We start from the raw sequence: 22586 nt of genomic DNA, 5'->3' as shown, positions 1-22586 counted from the left end.
CTGGAATTGAGCTTCAAGAGTTGCTTTTATATTTTTGAGATGAATCCTTTGTCTGTTGCTTCATTTGCTATTATTTTCTCCCAATCTGAGGGCTGTCTTTTCACCTTGCTTATAGCTTAATTTGTTGTGCAAAAGCTTTTAAGTTTCATTAGGTCCCATTTGTTTATTTTTGCTTTTATTGCCAATATTCTGGGAGGTGGGTCATAGAGGATCCTGCTGTGATTCATGTTGGAGAGTGTTTTGCCTGTGTTCTCCTCTAGGAGTTTTATAGTTTCTGGTCTTACGTTTAGATCTTTAATCCGTTTTGATTTTATTTTTGTGTATGGTGTTAGAAAGTGTTCTAGTTTCATTCTTTTTCAAGTGGTTGACCAGTTTTCCCAGCACCACTTGTTAAAGAGGTTGTCTTTTTTCCATTGTATATCCTTGCCTCCTTTGTCAAAGATAAGGTGTCCATAGGTTTGTGGATTTATCTCTGGGCTTTCTATTCTATTCCATTGATCTATATTTCTGTCTTTGTGTCAGTACCATACTGTCTTGATGACTGTGGCTTTGTAATAGAGTCTGAAGTCAGACAGGTTGATTCCTCCAGTTCCATTGTTCTTTCTCAAGATTACTTTGGCTATTTGAGGCTTTTCGTATTTCCATACAAATTGTGAAATTCTTTGTTCTAGTTCTGTGAAAAATACCGTTGGTAGCTTGATAGGGATTGCATTGAATCTATAGATTGCTTTGGGTAGTATAGCCATTTTGACAATATTGATTCTTCCAATCCATGAACACGGTATGTTTCTCCATCTGTTTGTGTCCTCTTTGTTTTCTTTCATCAGTGTTTTATAGTTTTCTATGTATAGTTCTTTTGTTTCTTTAGGTAGATATACTCCTAAGTATTTTATTCTTATTGTTGCAATGGTGAATGGTATTGTTTCCTTAATTTCTCTTTCTGTTTTCTCATTGTTAGTTTATAGGAATGCAAGAGATTTCTGTGTGTTAATTTTATATCCTGCAACTTTACTATATTTGTTGATTAGCTCTAGTAATTTTGTGGTCGAGTCTTTAGGGTTTTCTGTGTAGAGGATCATGTCATCTGCAAACAGCGAGAGTTTCACTTCTTTTTTTCCTATCTGGATTCCTTTTACTTCTTTTTCTGCTCTGATTGCTGTGGCCAAAACTTCCAAAACTATGTTGAATAGTAGTGGTGAGAGTGGGCACCCTTGTCTTGTTCCTGATTTTAGGGGAAATGCTTTCAATTTTCACCTTTGAGGGTGATGCTTGCTGTGGGTTTGTCATATGTAGCTTTTATTATGTTGAGGTATGTTCCTTCTATTCCTGCTTTCTGGAGAGTTTTAATCATAAATGAGTGTTGAATTTTGTCAAAGGCTTTCTCTGCATCTATTGAGATAATCATATGGTTTTTATCTTTCAATTTGTTAATGTGGTGTATTACACTGATTGATTTGCAGATATTAAAGAATCCTCACATTCCTGGGATAAAGCCCACTTGGTCATGATATAGGATCTTTTTAATATGTTGTTGGATTCTGTTTGCTAGAATTTTGTTAAGGATTTTTGCATCTATGTTCATCAGTGATATTGGCCTGTAGTTTTCTTTTTTTTGTGGCATGTTTGTCTGGTTTTGGAATTAGGGTGATGGTGGCCTCATAGAATGAGTTTGGAAGTTTACCTTTTTCTGCAATTTTCTGGAAGAGTTTGAATAAGATAGGTGTTAGCTCTTCTCTAAATTTTTGGTAGAATTCAGCTGTGAAGCCATCTGGTCCTGGGCTTTTGTTTGCTGGAAGATTTCTGATTACAGTTTCGATTTCCTTGCTTGTGATGGGTCTGTTAAGATCTTCTATTTCTTCCTGGTTCAGTTTTGGAAAGTTATACTTTTCTAAGAATTTGTCCATTTCTTCCAAGTTGTCCATTTTATTGGCATAGAGCTGCTGGTAGTAGTCTCTTATGGTCCTTTGTATTTCAGTGTTGTCTGTTGTGATCTCTCCATTTTCATTTCTAATTTTGTTAATTTGGTTCTTCTCTCTTTGTTTCTTAATGAGTCTTGCTAATGGTTTGTCAATTTTGTTTATTTTTTCAAAAAACCAGCTTTTAGCTTTGTTGATTTTTGCTATGGTCGCTTTAGTTTCTTTTGCATTTATTTCACCCTAATTTTTAAGATTTCTTTCCTTCTACTAACCCTGGGGTTCTTCATTTCTTCCTTCTCTAGTTGCTTTAGGTGTAGAGTTACATTATTTATTTGACTTTTTTCTTGTTTCTTGAGGTAAGCCTGTAATGCTATGAACCTTCCCCTTAGCACTGCTTTTACAGTGTCCCATAGGTTTTGGGTTGTTGTGTTTTCATTTTCATTCATTTCTATGCATATTTTTGATTTCTTTTTTGATTTCTTCTATGATTTGTTGGTTATTCAGAAGCGTGTTATTTTAGCCTCCATATGTTTTGAATTTTTAACAATTTTTTTCCTGTAATTGAGATCTAATCTTACTGCACTGTGGTCAGAAAAGATGACTGGAATGATTTCAATTTTTTTGAATTTACCAAGACTAGATTTATGGCCCAGGATGTGATCTATTCTGGAGAAGGTTCCGTGTGCACTTGAGAAAAAGGTGAAGTTGATTGTTTTGGGGTGAAATGTCCTATAGATATCAATTAGGTCTAGCTGGTCCATTGTGTCATTTAAAGTTTGTGTTTCCTTGTTAATTTTCTGTTTAGTTGATCTATCCATAGTTGTGAGTGGGGTATTCAAGTCTCCCACTAGTATTGTGTTACTACTAACTTCCTATTTCATACTCGTTAGCATTTGCCTTACATATTGCGATGCTCCTATGTTGGGTGCATATGTATTTGTAATTGTTATACCTTCTTCTTGGATTGATCCTTTGATCATTATGTAGTGTCCTTCTTTGTCTCTTTTCACAGCCTTTATTTGAAAGTCTATTTTATCTGATATGAGTATTGCGACTCCTGCTTTCTTTTGGTCTCCATTTGCGTGAAATGTTTTTTTCCAGCCCTTCACTTTTAGTCCATATGTGTCCCTTGTTTTGAGGTGGGTCTCTTGTAGACAGCATATATAGGGGTCTTGATTTTGTATTAAAAGGATTTTAATATACTAAATAAAATTTTTTACTTTCTCAATGCACAAATGTGTCAACATAATTAAAATGGTGATTTATCTGAAAAATGATTCATAGAATTTACTGACTACATAACTGATATGGGCAAATATTATGAGGTAGTAGTCCAAAGAGTGAATGGAGAGGTATTCAGCTGCCTAAGAATTCATTAGGATTGGAAATCTGAGGTATAAGTGATAAGAGTGAAAATCATGAAAGAACTATTAGTCTTCTCATAAATATATTTGCATTACAGTTTTTAAAATCTGACTGCAGGGTAAACTTTGTTACATTTTATACATCAAAACACTTCCAACTGTTTAGTGCATGTTTTTACATCTTAGGAAAAATTGAGAGAAATTATGTTGCCATCTATGTGATATCAAATGCCCCCTAACAATGTTCTTTATTGCTTTCCATTTCTTATGGAAGGAAAGGCCATCTTCTGTTCATCAGTGTTATTATTTCAAATTTGTTGAAACATTCAAGTACCATTACATTATATTGTTATCCTTTTGAGGCATAATTTAAGATCATTTAAAACTGTCATAGGGTAGCTGATAAATAAAAGCTTGAATTATTTTGTATACTGATGTTATTCTTCCTGCTTTTGTCGCTAATGTTCTTTTCCACTTACTTGAGCATTTAATAGGTGATGTGGAAGAAAATTAGACAAAATGAAGCATGAACTAGTAAAGTTTTCTTTTTAAACTGTACCTGGGTCAAAATTTTAATAAGAGGAATGATAAAGGAGTAGAATAATATTGATTTGAATTGATCTGTTCATTTAAGTAAACAAATCATAGCAAATAAATAACTCCAAGGCAAATATTCTAATTGTATTTTTATAGGAATTTAGACATAGAAAGGGAACATTAACTCTTATAGCCATTTCCAGTAATAATTTTCATCCTCTACTTTTTCATTTCCTTTAAAAATAAATAGCAAGAAAAAAGCAATGTGGATAAATTATTGCCTCAAAAATAATTTCAACTGTTCTGAACCTAGCTAGGAAGGATCCTAGGAGAATTATTTTCCTAGCTTCCTACCAACTAGAATAAAGGTAGAGCCGTGATGTCTCCCAGGAGTAAGGATGAGTTCATAATCCATGTCTGTAATAGGCTGAAAAATGGTACCAAAAATCTAAGATCCTAATCTCTGGAACCTATGACTACTTTGAGCAAACTCTGGGAGATGGTGAAGGACAGGGAAGCCTGATGTGCTGCAGTCCAAAGAGTCGGACACGTCTGAGCGACTGAACAACAGCAATGACTATCACCTTATCTGGAAAAACTGTCTCTGGGGATGTGGTTAAGCCAAAAGTCTTGAGATGGGGATAGTATTTTGTATTACTCATGTGGACCCTGCATGTGGATATAATCACAAACACCTTCCCTAGAGTCTCAGATGGTAATCAATCTGCCTGCAATGCAGGAGACCTGGGTTTGATTCCTGGGTCAGGAAGATTGCCTGAAGAAGGAAATGGCAACCCAATCCATTATTCTTGCCTGGGAAATCCCTTATAAGGAGAGGATTGGAGGGATTTGGCTACAGAGAGAAGAGGAATAGGCAGTGTGAACTGTGAATAGAGACTGGGGTAATGTGGCCCCAAGCCAGCAGATACCAGCCGCCAGGAGATGCCAGAAAAGGCAGGATACTGATTCTCCTCTAGAGCCTTTGGAGGAAGTATGTCCTGGTACCACCTTGATTCCAACCCAGTGATTCTGATTTGGAACACCTGGCCCTAGAATCATGACAGAATAAATTTCAGTTATTTTAAACTTACACTTTTGAGGTAATTTGTTACAACAGTCTTCGGAGACAAAGGCATTTTTATTGCCTGCTTCTATAATGAGAAGGCTTATCTCAAGATACTTTTTGTCAAGCCTTCTCTGACAAGTAAATAAAACAATGTGGAAGGATATAGGATTGAGAGGTATTTAATGTATTTATTTGGAAGGACAAATGTAGAAGTGTCATTTGCTTTGATAGTTACTTTGTTGAGTGACTTTTTTCTGGCCTCATAGCTTCAACTTCTGATTTTGCATTTTATGAACTCAGTGTTGATAAATGACATGTCTGTTTATAAATAGCATTGTAATAGGAATAGTTGAATGAGAATATTCTTTCATAATGACTTACTTTGATTCCAAGACACTTTTAAAAATTATTTGAAATAAGAAAACGAATAAAGCAATTTGAATGTATAATTGCAATTTTATAATAGGTTTAGCTCTAGAATAATGAATCTAAGTCATTAATTGGAAGTTAATTGGTAACATCAGCAAAGTTTATCTTGTATTTTGGGGATTGCACGCTTCAGTTGATAGCTATTGTACAGCTGGGATTTATTCACACCACACCTCTGGGTCTGATAGTGTATTAAGTTATGAAGAATATTAATATTGCTGCAGAACAATTACTTGTTCATTTGCTAACTGATTAAAATTCATGCATAATTTATTGAAATGAATAGAGGTTTTATAAATAAGCCACCTTGTTCTCAAGGGGCTAAAAACAAAATGCATATGCTAATATGAGGCAACTTTTTACCTCCAACATAAAATTTAATATGTATTGGTATATTAGTCTCATTGATGTTAGGTTTCACTTATCATCATGCTGTTAATCAATGTATATGTTTTTAAGCCTCTGAATATTGCCACAGTTTCAAATTTGAGATAGTGCTTTGATTACTGGACTGCCCTTTTGTTGACTTGACCATACTAAGTGAGATGTAAAACTGATCAGAGTGAATTATTGCCCTCTTTGGTCCAGGAACCTGATTATATCAAACTCAGTTCTTCATGTACACAAAACACTAGTGTTGAATATTAATTTTCGAGTTTAAAATTTATATGCTCCTTGGCAGAAACAAAACAAAGCAAAACAGCATCAAATATAAGGCTTGTTGACATGCTTAGAAATGTAAAGTCTTTTAAAATTCTTAAAATTATGCCTAGTGTGCCAATGAGAAAATTATAATGCTAAGAAATCAAATAACATGTGCAGGTTTACTCAGCTAGTAGTGTATGCATTTTAAAAACTAGATCTCTTGACTTTAAATTTCATTTTCTTACACATGTCATTTCTTTATAGAAGAAACATCATGCTTTACTTTTTCACTTGTTTCTAATAGTATGTTTTGTTGTAGCTTTCCTCTGCTGTTCTCCTCTTTTGTTTTCTCCTTTATTTTCCATGACAATAATGTGCAGAGTTGTGATGGTTCAGATTTTACATTCAATGTACACTTATTAGGTCAGGTTTCACCCTACGCATAAATTTATAGATTAATCCCAATGTTTGTTATGTATGACTCATTTGGCAAATTATCCAGTCATGTAAAATATCAGAGCTCTGCAGGTTATTGTTCAGCTGTGATATGAGTGAGGCATCGCTGCTCTGGGTTAGAATCCCAGTATGCTGTGAATTTAGTATCATTTCCTACTTAAATTAGTCAGCACATGAGCCATCTGGAATGAAAACAAACATTACAGATATGAGGCAGCTCAGTTTATCGCAAAATTCAGACTGCTTCTTAAAATATGTGCAACACTTAGATAGTCTGGGAAGATATTTGCATTTTTTCTATTACATTCATTCCTCTATTCAGTTTCATTTTAGTTTAAGGTTTAGAAAATATATCAACTCTCTCTTTGTCTACCAAAAGTTTTATAAACTTGAAATATAAAAGTTGTCAGACTAGTTGCTAAAACTTCATGGTATGAATTGTCCAGCTTTTTTCATTTAGCTGATACATGAAAATTCTAAACTATTTTGATATTATTTAGACTTTTTCTTCTGTAGCTTCTCAATGGAATTCAGCTGTGAAATTGTAAATATTAGTTCACCCTATACCCAATTTTGAATATATGCTGTTGAAAAGAATTTTCAAACCATTAGAGATTTTGTACTTAAAATTTATAAATCAGGTGTTAAGAACTACCTTTCTATAAGAAATAGAAACAATTTTAAATGTAAGCAGTTTATAAAGCTCTTGGTCCCAGTGGCTCAGATGGTAAAGCATCTGCCTGCAAGGCAGGAGAGCCAGGTTCAATTCCTGGGTTGGGAAGATCCCTTGGAGAAGAGAATGGCAACCCGCTCCAGTATTCTTGCCTGGAAAATTCCATGGACAGAGGAGCCTGGCAGGCTACAGTCCATGGGGTTGCAAAGAATCAGACACGACTAAGTGACTAACACTACAGTACTAGTTTATATAGCATACAAATAATCTTAATCTGAGCTTTATTTTCACTTTAAACAGGAGAGTAGTGAAGCACAAGTTCATATGATTTTACTGATAACTAGTTTGAAAGCTGTTGTGTAATGATGATTCTTGATGTGAGTGACTTTATATTCTAAAAGTCCTTTGGGCAGAAAAAAAAAAACAAGTGTTACTCACTAGGTACCTCTCCCTCCAACATCTGATATCTCAATCTCGGTATCTATTTCCTACATAACTCTCAATTTAAAATAATGAATTTGCTGATTTATTATATCTCCCTTGCCATGTTCTATGAATACCCAATGTGTAGAGTAGCTTCAGTTCAGTTCAGTCGCTCAGTCGTGTCCGACTCTTTGCGACCGCATGAATCGCAGCACGCCAGGCCTCCCTGTCCATTACAAACTCCCGGAGTTGACTCAAACACATGCCCATCGAGTCGGTGATGCCATCCAGCCATGTCATCCTCTGTCGTGTGGTAGCTCTTCTTGGCCGCCGCCCCTGACCTCGGACGTGGGGAAGCTCCTCTCGGCCACGCTTCTGCGCGGTCCGTCGCAGCCGGCGCGCTTAGAAGAGCTTAGCAGTTAGTAATTACTCAATGTATATTTATCATATGAATTTTGGAGGAAGATTCTTGAAAATTAACCTGTATAGAGATTTAGTCCAGCTTGTTTTATTCTTCATGTTAGGGATGTTTGTAAGACAAGGGTTCAAAAGGGGAAACTATACATTGGAGTTTAAAAGCAAATTCTGGGCTACACTGGAAAACTGTACCAGAAGTATAAGTTTGTTTTTTTTTTCCCCCCCAGTGTTGTATTATCAGCATTCATTGCCATTAAAATAGGAAATCCAGTTTAAAAAAATATCAGCTGTATTTTCTTGTTTCTATCTGCATCTTCTCCTTGAGATGAAGGGGTGGACTCCAAGAGAAGCATTGTGTGGTTGCATTTAATAGCTTTTCTTCATATAATGTGCCTTAACTTTTTTTAAAAAACACCTTTGAAGCAATATATTAACACTTTCCCTTAAAGTCTTTTGGCTCCCCAAGAAGTGTTCTTTCTGAGACTTAAAGAAGCTTCCACCTGATCGCAATGTACTAATTAGAGTTCATATGGACAGAGCTAAAGCTATGGGGTCTTTCACAAAGTTCAGTATCAAATTTCACCTCTATTGTTGTTAAGGTGAAATAGTTCCCTTATTCATTATTTATCATATTCATAAGTTCAAAAATTGATATATTGTTTCCCAAAGTTTCTTTCTAAGATATTCAAGATTAAATTGCAGTGCACCTTTGACATTTGAGTTTAATATTTGATGCATTGCCTTATCACATGCTCCTCCCAAAGGCCAGTGATATGTGATGATTTGTGATTTTGCCTCGCTGTCAGTTTCAGTTTATTATATTGAGAGATAGATACATGGAAACAAGTCAGCACTCAGCATCAGCTCCTGAGTTCAATGTTGCTATGCCTTCTTTTCATTTCATCTGCACGAAGTCTGCAGAAGTTAAAGAAAAAAACCCAAAAAACAGCAGGAAGAAAAACATGACTTGGCCATATTTTATGAACAAAATAATTAGTTATAGCAGTATTCATTAACATGGAGATTTGTCAAGATCTTAGTTCCTCAAGAATGTTAATGATCAACTGTACTGTGTTTAGTAGTTAATCAGGGCTATCTATCTCTAAATATTTTCTTTTTATTTCCCTTGGTTACTTTGTCTTTACAAATTTATCTCCTGGAGAGGCATGTTTTTAATTAAAAAACAAAACAAAACAAAACTTGTGGTAAAAGGGTCATATCCCATCTGTGAAAGTATTTGCTGTTTAAAAGTAAAGTTTCCAGACCACTCATTCCCAGTTTTCTTTTAAATATTTATTATGAACTCCTAAATAGAATAGTCCTTAAGCCTTTAGACTTCTGTGCATTATAGTCTTTTGGATTTTTAGCTAATGGGATTGTACTTTCATCTCTCCTAGAACCACCGAGACCCATTGCTCCTCCCCAGCTGCTAGGCGTTGGGCCTACATACTTGCTGATTCAGCTAAATGCCAACTCCATCATTGGCGATGGTCCTATTATTCTGAAAGAAGTGGAGTACCGAATGACATCAGGGTCCTGGACAGAAACCCATGCAGTCAATGCGCCAACTTATAAATTATGGCATTTGGATCCAGATACCGAATATGAGATCCGTGTTCTACTTACAAGACCAGGTGAAGGCGGAACGGGGCTTCCAGGACCTCCACTAATCACCAGAACCAAATGTGCAGGTAAGACTGAAGAGCAGGCTACTCAGCCTACTGAAGGAATCTAGCATAAGACATAATATTTTTACAACATTAAAATTTCTAATACTTTGGTACATGATTAGTCATATTATTCTAAGATTTCCAGAGTACTTGGTAAATTGTAGCCTTAATTATGTCATAAATTTGACCGATTTAAGGGCAGTGTGAATGTTTCTTTATTATCATTATTATGAATCTAAAGTCTTTTCTTGAATGGTAATTTTGCTCAGCTTTCTTGTATTTAGCCCACAATCTCTGATTGATGCCAGTGAACGTATTATTGAGAGAGAAAACCTTCACAGTTCAAGCAAGTGTTGAGTACCTTTCTACTGTGTGCAAATTGTGTTTCTTGATAATTTTGTTATGGTCAGAGCAGAGGCTATATCTGATAATATGCATAAGAAAAGTTACTCTGATTCAATCCTCAATAAAGTCTATTCAGAAAATCCTGTTGAGGATTAATGCAGCAGCTTGAGACCCAGCTGTAAAATACCGAGGCTTTTCTTAAGTTTTTAAGGCTTGTATTGTCTTCACAACAGAGTGGTGAAAATAACAGCATATGGAGAAAACACTAAGAAATAATGAAAAGTGAAATAAAAAGTACTGTATAGACATGCATCCTGTTCCTTATTGCAACGTATTGTTATAATGAGAGAAATCATTAGCTATTTATTAAATCCACTGAAAAGTTTAATTGTCTAATTTATTGAGTGCGCTTCTATTATACTATTTAATTGTTTCATTGTTGAAAATAGTTTAATTTTTTAATTTAGTTGAAAGAGATTTTTTTTTTTTCGTCAATCATTATGTTGAAACACACCTGCAGAGTTAATTCATAGGTCTGTATGTCTTGAACATTTAAAGATTTAGGTTCTGAAAATTGAAAACTAAGAACATAGGGATCTATGAAAATGTAAATGCCTGTAATGTGTCTTTTGTTTCTTTGACATCTGTTTAACAGTTACAATATTCTGAGGCTACCCACCAAGAGTACTGATCTAACATTAAAGTAAAATTCATGCAATTACCTGATGTATTGTCATCCCTAAAAATATTTTATTCTGACTTAAGTTTTATATATTCATATTTATATATCTGCTATATAAATATTGAAAAAATGCTCACTAGTAGGAAGCTTCACTGCTGAATTTTTAGTCTCAGATTTAGACAATAGAGAGTTTACTAATTTTGCTGATTGTGTCATATGTTTATCTTGTGGTTGGAAAATAGCTTAATCCTGAAGACCTTAGGTAAGTCTCTGAGGCTCAGCCTAAATCACACAATTTGCTTTTCACATTTTCAGTACAGCAAAGTATTTTCATTTTAAGTAATATGACAAATTATTCTTATTGTAGTAGGTGAATTTCCTGTGGGGTAAAGCAAGTTGACTCTACAACCTCAACTAGTCAGAGAAATAATTTAAAAAGGAAGCGATATGGAAATTGAGAAGTGACTCACTCTTGCAGAATTAATACCCAGTGATGACATAGCATGAGGAATGGTGGGTCTGTTTTACTGGAGAAATTGTCTACACGTATTTTCTGATAAAATTACCTTTCTCTCCCTTTACATTTAATCCTTACAAGGTATATACAAATTAAAGTAATAAATGTTAATTTACTATTCAAGTGAGCTTCCTCTTGATTTCTGGGCCCAAACTTCTTTCTTTTAAATATCTCATCTGCCTTATTTTTTACCAAAATAGATCCTTAAAATTTAGCAGTACCACATAATGGATTGTTAATATAATATAAGTTTTTAACCTAGAAATTATTTGAAATTGGTCATTAGTCTGAGGGTCAATGGAAATTGCAAATAAATGAAATTGTGTTTTAAGGCTAGTTATGCTGTATTAAGTGGATGGAAACAACATTTTGAGGAACATTGATTTATCCCTGTTGAATGCTTATGTTCAGAATGCCTATTGAGCTGAAATAAGTAAAAATATGACTGTAAAGTGCTTTGAGGTATTTTACTTTGAGAATAACCTTATGTGTGTGGGAGGGGATAGAGTAAGAATAACTTACACTCATAGCTGCTTTCAAATTTATAAATGTCTTGACATTTTGAAATTATATTGGTCTTTTTTTGATATGTTATTTGAAAAACATTTAATTTGTGGGCTCTGTGGCATAAAATGGTATCAAGCTCATTCATTTGCAGTTTTACTTCCAACCGTAAAAAAGTTTGTTTTTGAAACTATCTTTCACATGTGGTGAGTCTTTGTCACATATCTTTATTAATTTATTAATGTTCTCATAGGTGTGTTTGATGTAGGTTTTATGGTAAAAAATGCTTATAGACTAGATTTTCAAGTACATTGTAGACTGGAGAGAAACTATGGTCACTCTTTTATAAGAATGTCTACTAATTGTCCTCTCTTATTAGCAAAAGAGGGAAAACTTATGGAATTAGATGTTCTATTAGCTTTTAAATAATCTCTGAAAAGCAGAAGTTAGGTATAACTGATGAACATCACATATCTAAACACAGAGTCAGTATAGGTTAAAATTATGACATCCATCTACCTCCCCTCTTCAAGAGTCCTTTCCCCGAGTTTAAAATCCCTCAGACCCTACCAGCGTGAATGTCATCACTGGCCTCAGGCTGGTGTTTTATAGCAACAGAACAGAACACAACTTATGCTGACTATGATATTCTCTGATATTTAGTACAAAAATTCATAACCTGGGAAAATAATCCCCTTGAGATGACAAAGATAACTTTTGGAGAAGTTCTTATCTAATTCTATTAAATAGTGTAAACTCTGAATATTGGTTCTGTAAACCATTCCATTTTAAGAAATATTGGTAGAATGCCATGTGGTAGGGTAATGTTTTACCATTAGTATCATCTGGTTGAATATTTTTGTTTTGAAATAGCTATTTTAATGCATTCTACATGTTAGACCACCAAGAAGCCTTGAAGATAAGTATAAATTTTTTTAGCTCTATGTGTGTGTCTGATATCAATTTCACATGAAGTTTTTATAAGTAACAAATAGGGTGATGATGACTTCCTGCCTCTCAGAAATTCTTATTTTTTTATTTTGGTTTATCAAACAGAGGAACAATTCTTGACTACTAGATACCTATCAGAGAGTAATTAGTTTATATTTACTGTCTTTAAAACTGCATTTTAATGTAGTTAAGCCTTTTAAATTGTACTTCTGGCAATAGTAATTTTTTTTCTTGGCAGAAATCTGTCAATAAATAATTTTACAGCAAGTTAATGAGTTGGCTTTATTTATGTGTGTTAATGAGTAAATTTTATATTTTAAATGCAAGTGTAGATTTTCATAATTCAGTATTGACTGATGCTGCCTTATAATTACTTGGATATAATTATCCCAATTTTGTAGCTGGTGAATGTAAGACTTAGGAAAAACAAAGTAAAAAACAATGATTTCTCTTATCTTTAGCCAACTGGGCAACTGGGGCTCATACCTATTCTCTGGTACTTGAAAAGCTGAATTCTTTCCCCTCTTTCTCCTACTATGGGCATTTTTGTTTCCCCTTTCAGAAGAATGTAGCATGGATATATGAAAGTACGGTATCTGGGAGGGATATACATTTTTATAAAATAGAATCTGCATGACTGAATTATTCCTTGAGAAAACATAGCTTAATATTTGCAATTTCAGTTTTATTGAAAGCACAGTTGATTAGTGTACTTAACACTCAAGTATATGCTCTTTGAAATATTTTAAACAGTTAAAGAAGTGTAAAATATGTTTTACTCTATCCTTTTCTGAAAATGTTCTGCCTAGTTCCCAAAGCATTTCTTTGTTTTCCATCTGAAGTACATTAAAATCATTTGGTAAGTACAATTACCTGCTTCAGGGTCACTCACGTTAGGAGAGGTGGTAATTACAGCCTCTGTGGCTGTAGCCAGCTATGCTTGCCTCCTGCTTCTCTACGTGCCTGAGGGTATGATTATTTCACTGTTAGCCTACAGCCTGACCCATGTTATTGTTCACATAATGCTTTTTCAAGCATTTTATACATTTTAAAAAATGTATACATGTGAAGTTGTCTTAAATGGGAAGTAATTCAAAAACTCCATTGAACAATCAAAGAAAGCACACTTGTTTTTTCAGAGTGTCTATTTCCCCTGGGTATGCCATCTGGTATAGAAGCTGAGAAAATACAGTTTTCTCTTTCTCTTATTAAATGGAAATAAAATATGCCATCATCAGAAATTGTCTGCATTGCATGTTTTGGCAATCGCATGTTAAAATTGCTCTTTTAAATTGCCTTCTGCTTCTGGGTAACCCATTGTGGCACTGCTTTATGATTAACTGACATTTTAGCAGCATCTTCTTCAGAGGGAAGGTCAAGAGTTCAGGGTGTCCATAACGTAATATATTTACACAGTTGGGAAAGCTACTCTCTGCTCTTATATTGAAGTTCAGTGCTCTTGGCAGTTTTCATTGAAACATGTAGAGCTATGAAGCAGTGAAAAAAGAGTGTGTCGTATTTTAAATGTAGGCATTTACTCAAACTGCTTTTTCTCTCCTAAGTCCAAAATGGAAGAAAAGAAAACAAAACAATATTCAGGCATACACCAGAAACAGCAAAGTATGGAATTAAATTTTGGCCTTTTGGCTGTGGTATCATCAGCAAAATGGAACCATATATTGATTTTTGTTGTGGTCAAAGATAGTTACCAGTCACAGCTATTCATCACTGAAACTCAGCCTTGCAGTTAAACAAAAACTAAATTAAATAAACAACTCTGTGAGAATTGGTGTGGTTTACCAGTGTAAGGATGCCATACTATTTTATTTCAATTAAAGATTTTTATCAGCATTTGTTTTACAATTTTTTGAAATTTATTGATTTCTTATATATGATCTCTATATGAATTCTTTATTGTTTTTGAATTTTAAAAGGTTATTATTATTGAAGTCAAATAATACAAAGATAAAAAGCCATAAGAAAAGTAATAGAAAACAACATTTCTTCAATTTTCTTAAAAATCTAAAAGGGTAAAACCCTTAAAAAAATTTGCTTTTCTCTTTTAGTGAGTAATAAGTGATACTGTTTTTCAGTTTCTATAGGGAATATTTCAGTTTGAAAGACATTTATCTATTCAGAGAAAACTGTTGGCTTTTTTGTTTGTTAACAACACTGGGTTATATATACTAAGTCTTCAAAGCTATACAAACAGTTCCTTGCACCTTAGTTCCTAGTAGTCACAAGGGGCGGCCCCATAAACAAAGAGTAAAATGCAAAGTGAAAGGAGTTTAGAGGAAGAATTTCTTCCTCCTTTTCAAGAAAGTGTTTTAGAGAAGCTGTCACCAGAAAAGGATGGCTTTTAAGCTGGATCTGAAAAATTGACTATGAGTTGTTAAAGCAGAAACAACAGAAAATAGAAAGGAAAAAAAGGGGGGAACCACATGTTTATCCCAGTTATAAACATTGCTGAGTTTTGGGGGGTTCTGATAATAGATGGAGCGTTGGCCGACTCTGAGCTGTGGTAGAACTAAAGCTGCCGGTGGGATGTGGCCAGTGTTGACATAACCCAGACTGCTTTTCTGTTGTTTTTAAGAAGCAGACTGACACTACTAGATTTGCTTTTAGAAAGATCGTTTCAACTCTGTGAAAGAGGAGTTAGAGCTTAGGAAAGACTGGGAGTAGAAACAGCATGAACACATGCTTATAATCTTAATTATACTGACTGTAATCTGCTCTACATGTCTCTCTTATTTTAGATCAGAAATGAAAAATCTATAAACTCCTAGAAAATATTGTCATTTCTAATAATCAAGAAAGTTCTTTTCATTAAAGAGATTTTATAAACTAACTTACTTTAATTGTTTGATTTATTTTTCAAGTATGTGGGTCAACCAGTGCATTAATACGCATGCAGAATCCATGGTATAACACATTATTTTAGAGGAGAAAATTATGAAGGATCAGAGAGAAATTCAAGAGCTATTGTGTATTTGATGGCATATTTGTTCATTTCATACATTTTTTGAGGTCAGAGTTGCATACATAACCACACTGAAGACTGCAAAAGATACAGTATTAATAAGACAGGATTCCTACTCTTCAGGAACTGCCTGTCTAGTGTTAGGACCATAATGATAATAAAAGCATAATAAATGACATAATAAAAATACAAAGCACTTTGGAACTCCAGAGTTGAGAGGATTAACTTCTGACCCCAAAACAATTTTTCTCAAGCAATAAGTTTGAAAACACTATCACTGTTTTCTAAACACAGCTGGATTAACACTTCTCTAGCCTTAACCCACAATAAACTGTGGGAAATTCTGAAAGAGGTGGGAATACCAGACCACCTGACCTGCCTCTTGAGAAACCTGTATGCAGGTCAGGAAGCAACAGTTAGAACTGGACATGGAACAACAGACTGGTTCCAAATAGGAAAAGGAGTACATCAAGGCTGTATATTGTCACCCTGCTTATTTAACTTATATGCAGAGTACATCATGAGAAACGCTGGGCTGGAAGAAGCACAGCTGGAATCAAGATTGCTGGGAGAAATATCAATAACCTCAGATATGCAGATGACACCACCCTTATGGCAGAAAGTGAAGAAGAACTAAAGAGCCTCTTGATGAAAGTGAAAGAGGAGAGTGAAAAAGTTGGCTTAAAGCTCAACATTCAGAAAACTAAGATCATGGCATCTGGTCCCATCACTTCATGGCAAATAGATGGGGAAACAGTCGAAACAGTGGTTGACTTTATTTTTCGGGGCTCCAAAATCACTGCAGATGGTGATTGCAGCCATGAAATTAAAAGATGCTTACTCCTTGGAAAAAAAGTGATGACCAAACGAGACTGTATATTAAAAAGCAGAGACATTACTTTGTTAACAAAGGTCCGTCTGGTCAAGGCTATGGTTTTTCCAGTGGTCATGTGTTGTTGTGAGAGTTGGACTATAAAGAAAGCTGAGCGCCAAAGAATTAATGCTTTTGAACTATGGTGTTGGAGAAGACTTGAGAGTCCCTTGGACTGCAAGGAGATCCCACCAGTCCATCCTAAAGGAGATCAGTCCTGGGTGTTCATTGGAAGGACTGATGCTGAAGCTGAAACTCCATTACTTTGGCCACCTCATGCGAAGAGTTGACTCATTGGGAAAAGCCCTGATGCTGGGAGGGATTGAGGGCAGGAGGAGAAGGGGACGACAGAGGATGAGATGGTTGGATGGCATCACCAACTCGATGGACATGGGTTTGAGTAAACTCCGGGAGTTGGTGATGGACAGGGAGGCCTGGCAAGCTGCGATTCATGGGGTAGCAAAGAGTCGGACACGACTGAGCAACTGAACTGAACTGAACTGAACTGAATCTTATCCCTAATTCCTTAACTGTGAAATAATGCATAAAGCAATGTGAGGCCAGTAGTCATCATAAGTACAAATTGCCTTCTCTTTTTCCTGTTATATCAACACATAGGAACTGTATGCACAGATGGAGGTATTATATTGAAAATATAATTCGTGTTCCTAATTCAAGTTATCAAAGTATTTATGTAGTTGCTTTTGATTTTCTGTGTTTCATGGATTATAGAAATGTTACTCTAAATTTCAATGGCGAGAGAGATTAACATAATATAATCAACTTCTGTTAACTCTGCTAATGGTCTATAATGCTCGAACCCCCAGCCTAAGACTGATGAAAGTTCAACAAATATGAAATGCTCTTTTCCACTGCCCTTCTTGGTTCTTCTCAGGAATGGGATGTGCCATTAACTATACATACACTTCATGGCACATTTTCTTCTAGCTGTGTCATTAACTAAATAGAGTTGGGTTGCTTGCAGCTTGAAATTGTCTTCTTTTGACTTATTTGGTTGCTAGAAAGCATTTGGTAACCAGTAAAAATGACACTCTTTTAGTTTATCCACAGTACTTTACTACACGCTGAGTCTGTTAACAGTGTCATTGAGTACTCTTTATTGACTTCATTTGTTTTTATTGAATTTTAAATATGCAATAAAGCTGACAAGTGGAAATGATTTGAGTAACAGCATCAGTTCCATTAAATGTCCTGGATATCCCCTCTGGTTCTAGGTCTTTTAGTTGATATTAGGAAGTAGAAATAGAAATAAAAATGTATTAATAATGTCAAATGATAATAAGGTAAGAACGTCTGAAGAAGAAACCAGTGCAGGTAGAGTTAAGAAACTGTGGATCATGTTGGTCTTCACTGATGCCAGTGTGGTTACACTGGTATGTAGAATTTAACTTGATTTTCTTTCTCTGTCTTCAGTTGTCACTGTCTGTTTAATTCCTTCTATGAGTTTTATATATATATATATATATTTATATAAATAAATATATATATATATATTTACTTTGGAATAAAAAGCAAAATTTTTTAAATCAGGATTTGGCAAAAAAATTGCAGCTGTGTTTTTCTTGGGAATGTTTGATGGGGAGGAATACAGATTATTGTTTTGGGAATTCACTTATTTAGAATCATTCAAGTTTTAATTACCATATTTGAAGAGTGTTGGTCATCCTGTATAATATCTCAAATGGAAAAAATTACTTTATAAAGGTGTATCTCATTATTTACTTAATTTAACTTTACTCTTAAGAAAATCTGAGGAGATCATCATCTTAGAATTTAACTTTTTGATCTTCAATGTCTTCATACAAGATACGGCCTTGTAGCTAATAATTGCTATAAGGATGATTTTTCCATCCTTTTCTATTTCCACCAACCTGTGTATAAACTGTAGGCTTCCCCAGTGGCTCAGCAGTAAAGAATCTGCCTTAATGCAGGAGACTCAGGAGAAGCAGGTTCAGTCCTTGGGTTGGGAAAATCCCCTGGAGGTTCTTGCCTTGAGAATCCCATGGACTGAGGAGTCTGGTGGGCTACAGTCCATAGGGTCACAAAGAGTTGGACAGGACTGAAGTGACTGAACATGTAGGCACGCACACATGCAGAGGAGAAAAAAAGCATAATCAAAGGAAAGATAATGAGTGAATTTTAATCTGAAGTATTGTAAGTAATATTACACTATGTGAACCCAATAAAAAGTGAACTTCAAAGGGCAGAAATTCATGCCTTTCATGTCATCCTAAGCAAGATATGTGCAAATTCAGCTGTCACTGCATATGATATGGCCTAGAAATCATTGAGTGATGTCCATTTTAGTTGTCTCAGCCAAATAGTATGAGCCAAGTTTAAATTTAAATCACTTATCTTTTATTCTCTGGCTTTGTTACTGTTTCCCACCTCTATGTAGCCCTTCATGAGTAAAGAATAATAATCAAGCAAACAAATTTTATTTTTACCTGATACTTTATTTTTAAGAAGGTACTGTTAAAATATATGAACATCATATTTTTGTACTAATGGTACATGTGATTCTATAATACTTTTGTACTTATAATAATACAAAACACATACCTTAATTTTAACATACACACATATATATAAAATAGACTCCTCTTTTAAAAGTAAATATAGAGGAAAGTGAAATAACTAGTGTGCCAATTATTAAGGATTTCCTAATAGCACCATATGCATAAGATGCTTGCTCAAAATTCAGGTAACATTTATTGGAAGTCATATCGCTTTGCTAGACCTTTTTTTTAAGATATATCTTACAGATAAATAGAGGTATGGATATCTAGTTTTGAAGTACATATGGCAGTAATCTTTGAAAAGTTTGTTTATATGCTTTATATGAATTTGTAACTCTATTTGCCATCCAGTAAATTATAACACTAAAAGAAGTTTAAGAATATATTTTAGATGTTTAATTTCTCCAACACTGAGCAATATAATCTTAAGGTATTATTCATTTTATCACCTTTATATATGGCATTTTAAAGCATTTGGAAAAACTTAGAAACAAATTGGCATATTGTTGAATTTGTGAACACTGGACAGATATTGGAGCTCTATCTAGTAGTTAAAGAACTACAATATGAAGGTAGCAATAGCTGTTCCCTCACCACATGTTATCATGAAATCATATTGCTGTAGGCCACAATATTTTTTATACACAAATTAATATACATCAGATTATTAACATAGACTCTCTGATGGTTTGGGCCAGCCATTGTGTTTTCCTTGATTTAGTGATTAAATTTTGAACTTCTACCAGCACTGTGAAAGAGTTGGGCTTAAAGTAATGAAGAGATGGCAACTTTTCTCACTTATCTTATTTTTAAAAGAAAAATTAACAGGTAATTTAGTTAACTTCTTGTAACAAGTGGCAATGTAGAAACTGACTCATCATTCTATGTTCAGTTCAGTTCAGTTCAGTCACTCAGTCATGTCCGACTCTTCGTGACCCCATGAACCGCAGCACGCCAGGCCTCCCTGTCCATCACCAACTCCTGGAGTCCACCCAAACCCACGTCCATTGAGTCGATGATGCCATCCAGCCATCTCATCCTCTGTCGTCCCCTTCTCCTCCTGCCCTCAATCTTTCCCAACATCAGGGTCTTTTCTAATGAGTCAGCTCTTTGCATCATTCTATGTAATTTTCTTAAATAGATTTTTTCCCCTGTATTTCTACATCACGCAAAATACATCAGTAGAATACAGAACTCTGCTTATTTTTGAAAGCAACAGGGAGAAAATTTCTTCTCTGAATCATCCTTCTCTTGGGATCAGATAATTCTTTAATTTCTGCCTCCTTTTTATTTCTGGTTTACTGTTCACCAAAGGAGAAACTCATTTTTGTAAAGCTAAGCTCCAGCAATGAACCAGTTACTTTTACAAAATGTGAGCTCATTGAATTGAATTAATACTTGATTTTCTCAGCTTAAAGGAACCTGTTTATGTTTTCTTTTAACATTTTTACAGTCAATTTCAATAATTTGGGTGGGTGCCATCTTTAGAAATAATATAACTAAGGGATACTAAAAAGCAGAATTATTGTTCCAGAGTTCCCTTTTGTGTTTCTCCATCCTCTCCTCTGGTGAATTCTGCATCATAGGTATGTGTGTACCCTCTGCGCGTGTCTGCTTTCTAATACAACCAACTTTGCTCTGCTTAGAAGAGAAAATGTGACTTGGGAGCACTAACTATCCGTAAGCTTAAGATTTTTGGAGGTTCTTTACTAAAGTCCCAGATTTTGTGAAGACTTCATTAGAATTTACCCACCAAAATAGTTTTTATAAATTATATATAAGAAAGCGTTCCACTAAATTTCACAAATAGAATTTTCTTTAGAAGTACTCTTCTTCTTATTTATTGTTTTTGAAGTGTAGTTATTTTACAATGTTATTAACTCTTGTGTTAAACCCTGAAGTGTTTTAGTTATACATTATACCTTTGTGCATTCTAAGTCGCTTCAGTCATGGCCAACTCTTTGGGACCCCATGGACTGTAGCCTGCCAGGCTCCTCTGTCCGTGGAATTCTCCAGACGAGAATACTGGAGAGGGTTGCCATGCTCTCCTGCAGGGGATCTTCCTGACACAGGGATGGAACCCATGTCTCTTGTGTGTTCTGCATAGGCAGGAGGGTTCTTTACCTCTAGCACCACCTAGGAATCCCATATATTATATATACATTCTTTTTAAAATTTTCTTTTCCATTAGAATTCATTTGAATCAGTTCTAATGAGATGGATGAAACTGGAGCCCATCATACAGAGTGAAGTAAGCCAGAAAGATAAAGACCATTACAGTATACTAACACATATATGGAATTTAGAAAGATGGTAATGATAACCCTTATATGCAAAACAGAAAAAGAGACACAGATGTACAGAACAGACTTTTGGACTCTGTGGGAGAAGGTGAGGGTGGGATGTTTCGAGAGAACAGCATCGAAATATGTATATTATCTAGGGTGAAACAGATCACCAGCCCAGGCTGGATGCATGAGACAAGTGCTCGGGCCTGGTGCACTGGGAAGACCCAGAGGGAGTGGGTGGAGAGGGAGGTGGGAGGGGGGATCAGGATAGGGAATACATGTAAAACCATGGCTGATTCATGTCAATGTATGACAAAAACCACTACAATATTGTAAAGTGATTGATTGGCCTCCAACTAATAACAATAAATGAAAAAAAAATAATAAAATTTTCTTTTCCATTATGGTTTATCACAGCATTTTTTTAATTGGAGGACAATTGCTTTCAATGTTGTTTTGGCTTCTGCTGTACAGCAGTGTGAATCACCTCTAAGTACACATATATCCCTTGTTGAGCCCCACAGTGTTTATACATTTTTGTCATTTCTGTCAGTACAGTATTGCTTTTCTCTACGCTCATGCTTTTTCTTTAAGATATATACAATTTAGTTTGCATTCTGTTTATTTTATTTACCATGACATTAACTGATTTCCTTGTTTCTACAGGACATTCTAACCATCATCTTTAATGATTGCTTAATATTCTATTGGATATATGTGCTAGAATATATTTAACCATCCTATTAGTGAAAGAAAGCTTAGGCTAACACCAGTGATTGGCTATTGTGAATGTTACAATGAGGGTTATGGATTTGCTTTTTTCTACATGATTGAAAAATTCTTGACATATACTCTTCAATTTCTCTGTAAGTACTGTATTAATGCACTTTACTGGATCAGCAAGGACATATATGCCATTTTAGCACAAGAAAGTACTTTATAATTAATCAAGTCCATGTCTCCCATTTATCACTCTTCTGGGCACTGGGACTCAGTGAGGTGATCTGACCAATATTTTACTATTATTTGATAGGAAAACCAAGACTATCATTCAGATTGCATTTCTTGTCTTCATTTGCATGAGTGTCTGACTTAAGGTCAGACAATACCTTAAGTGCTGGTCATTCTAAACTGAAAATTCTTCTCTGTAGCCACTCAGAATCTGGGGAATCATGTTCATTGAGTACTTACTATGCATGATGCACTAGTGTAAAGTCTTAGATTCAAACCCAGGCTGCCTTGAATGCATATCTTTGCTGAGCTGCCTAGAGAGGTTATCACATAGGCTTGTGGGTAAATAATTAGACAAATA

The 22586-nt window shown here is 34.9% G+C and overlaps 1 protein-coding gene across 5 annotated transcripts in view; it reads left to right on the top strand.

The window, feature by feature from the left end:
* Nucleotides 1-22586, top strand: part of PTPRK (protein tyrosine phosphatase receptor type K) — a 604468-nt gene that overhangs the window by 365483 nt on the left and 216399 nt on the right. For all 5 annotated transcript variants that reach the window (XM_043457399.1, XM_043457400.1, XM_043457398.1 and 2 more), the window contains exon 7: nucleotides 9324-9617. In XM_043457399.1, the coding sequence (XP_043313334.1) occupies nucleotides 9324-9617 (294 nt within the window). The remainder of the gene's footprint in view (nucleotides 1-9323; nucleotides 9618-22586) is intronic.

The sequence above is a fragment of the Cervus canadensis genome, chromosome 33 (assembly GCF_019320065.1).
Source record: "Cervus canadensis isolate Bull #8, Minnesota chromosome 33, ASM1932006v1, whole genome shotgun sequence".
In the NCBI taxonomy this organism is placed as follows: Eukaryota; Metazoa; Chordata; class Mammalia; order Artiodactyla; family Cervidae; genus Cervus; species Cervus canadensis.
The sequence above is the reverse complement of the archived record's forward strand: the minus strand, read 5'-3'. Positions and strand labels throughout refer to the sequence as shown.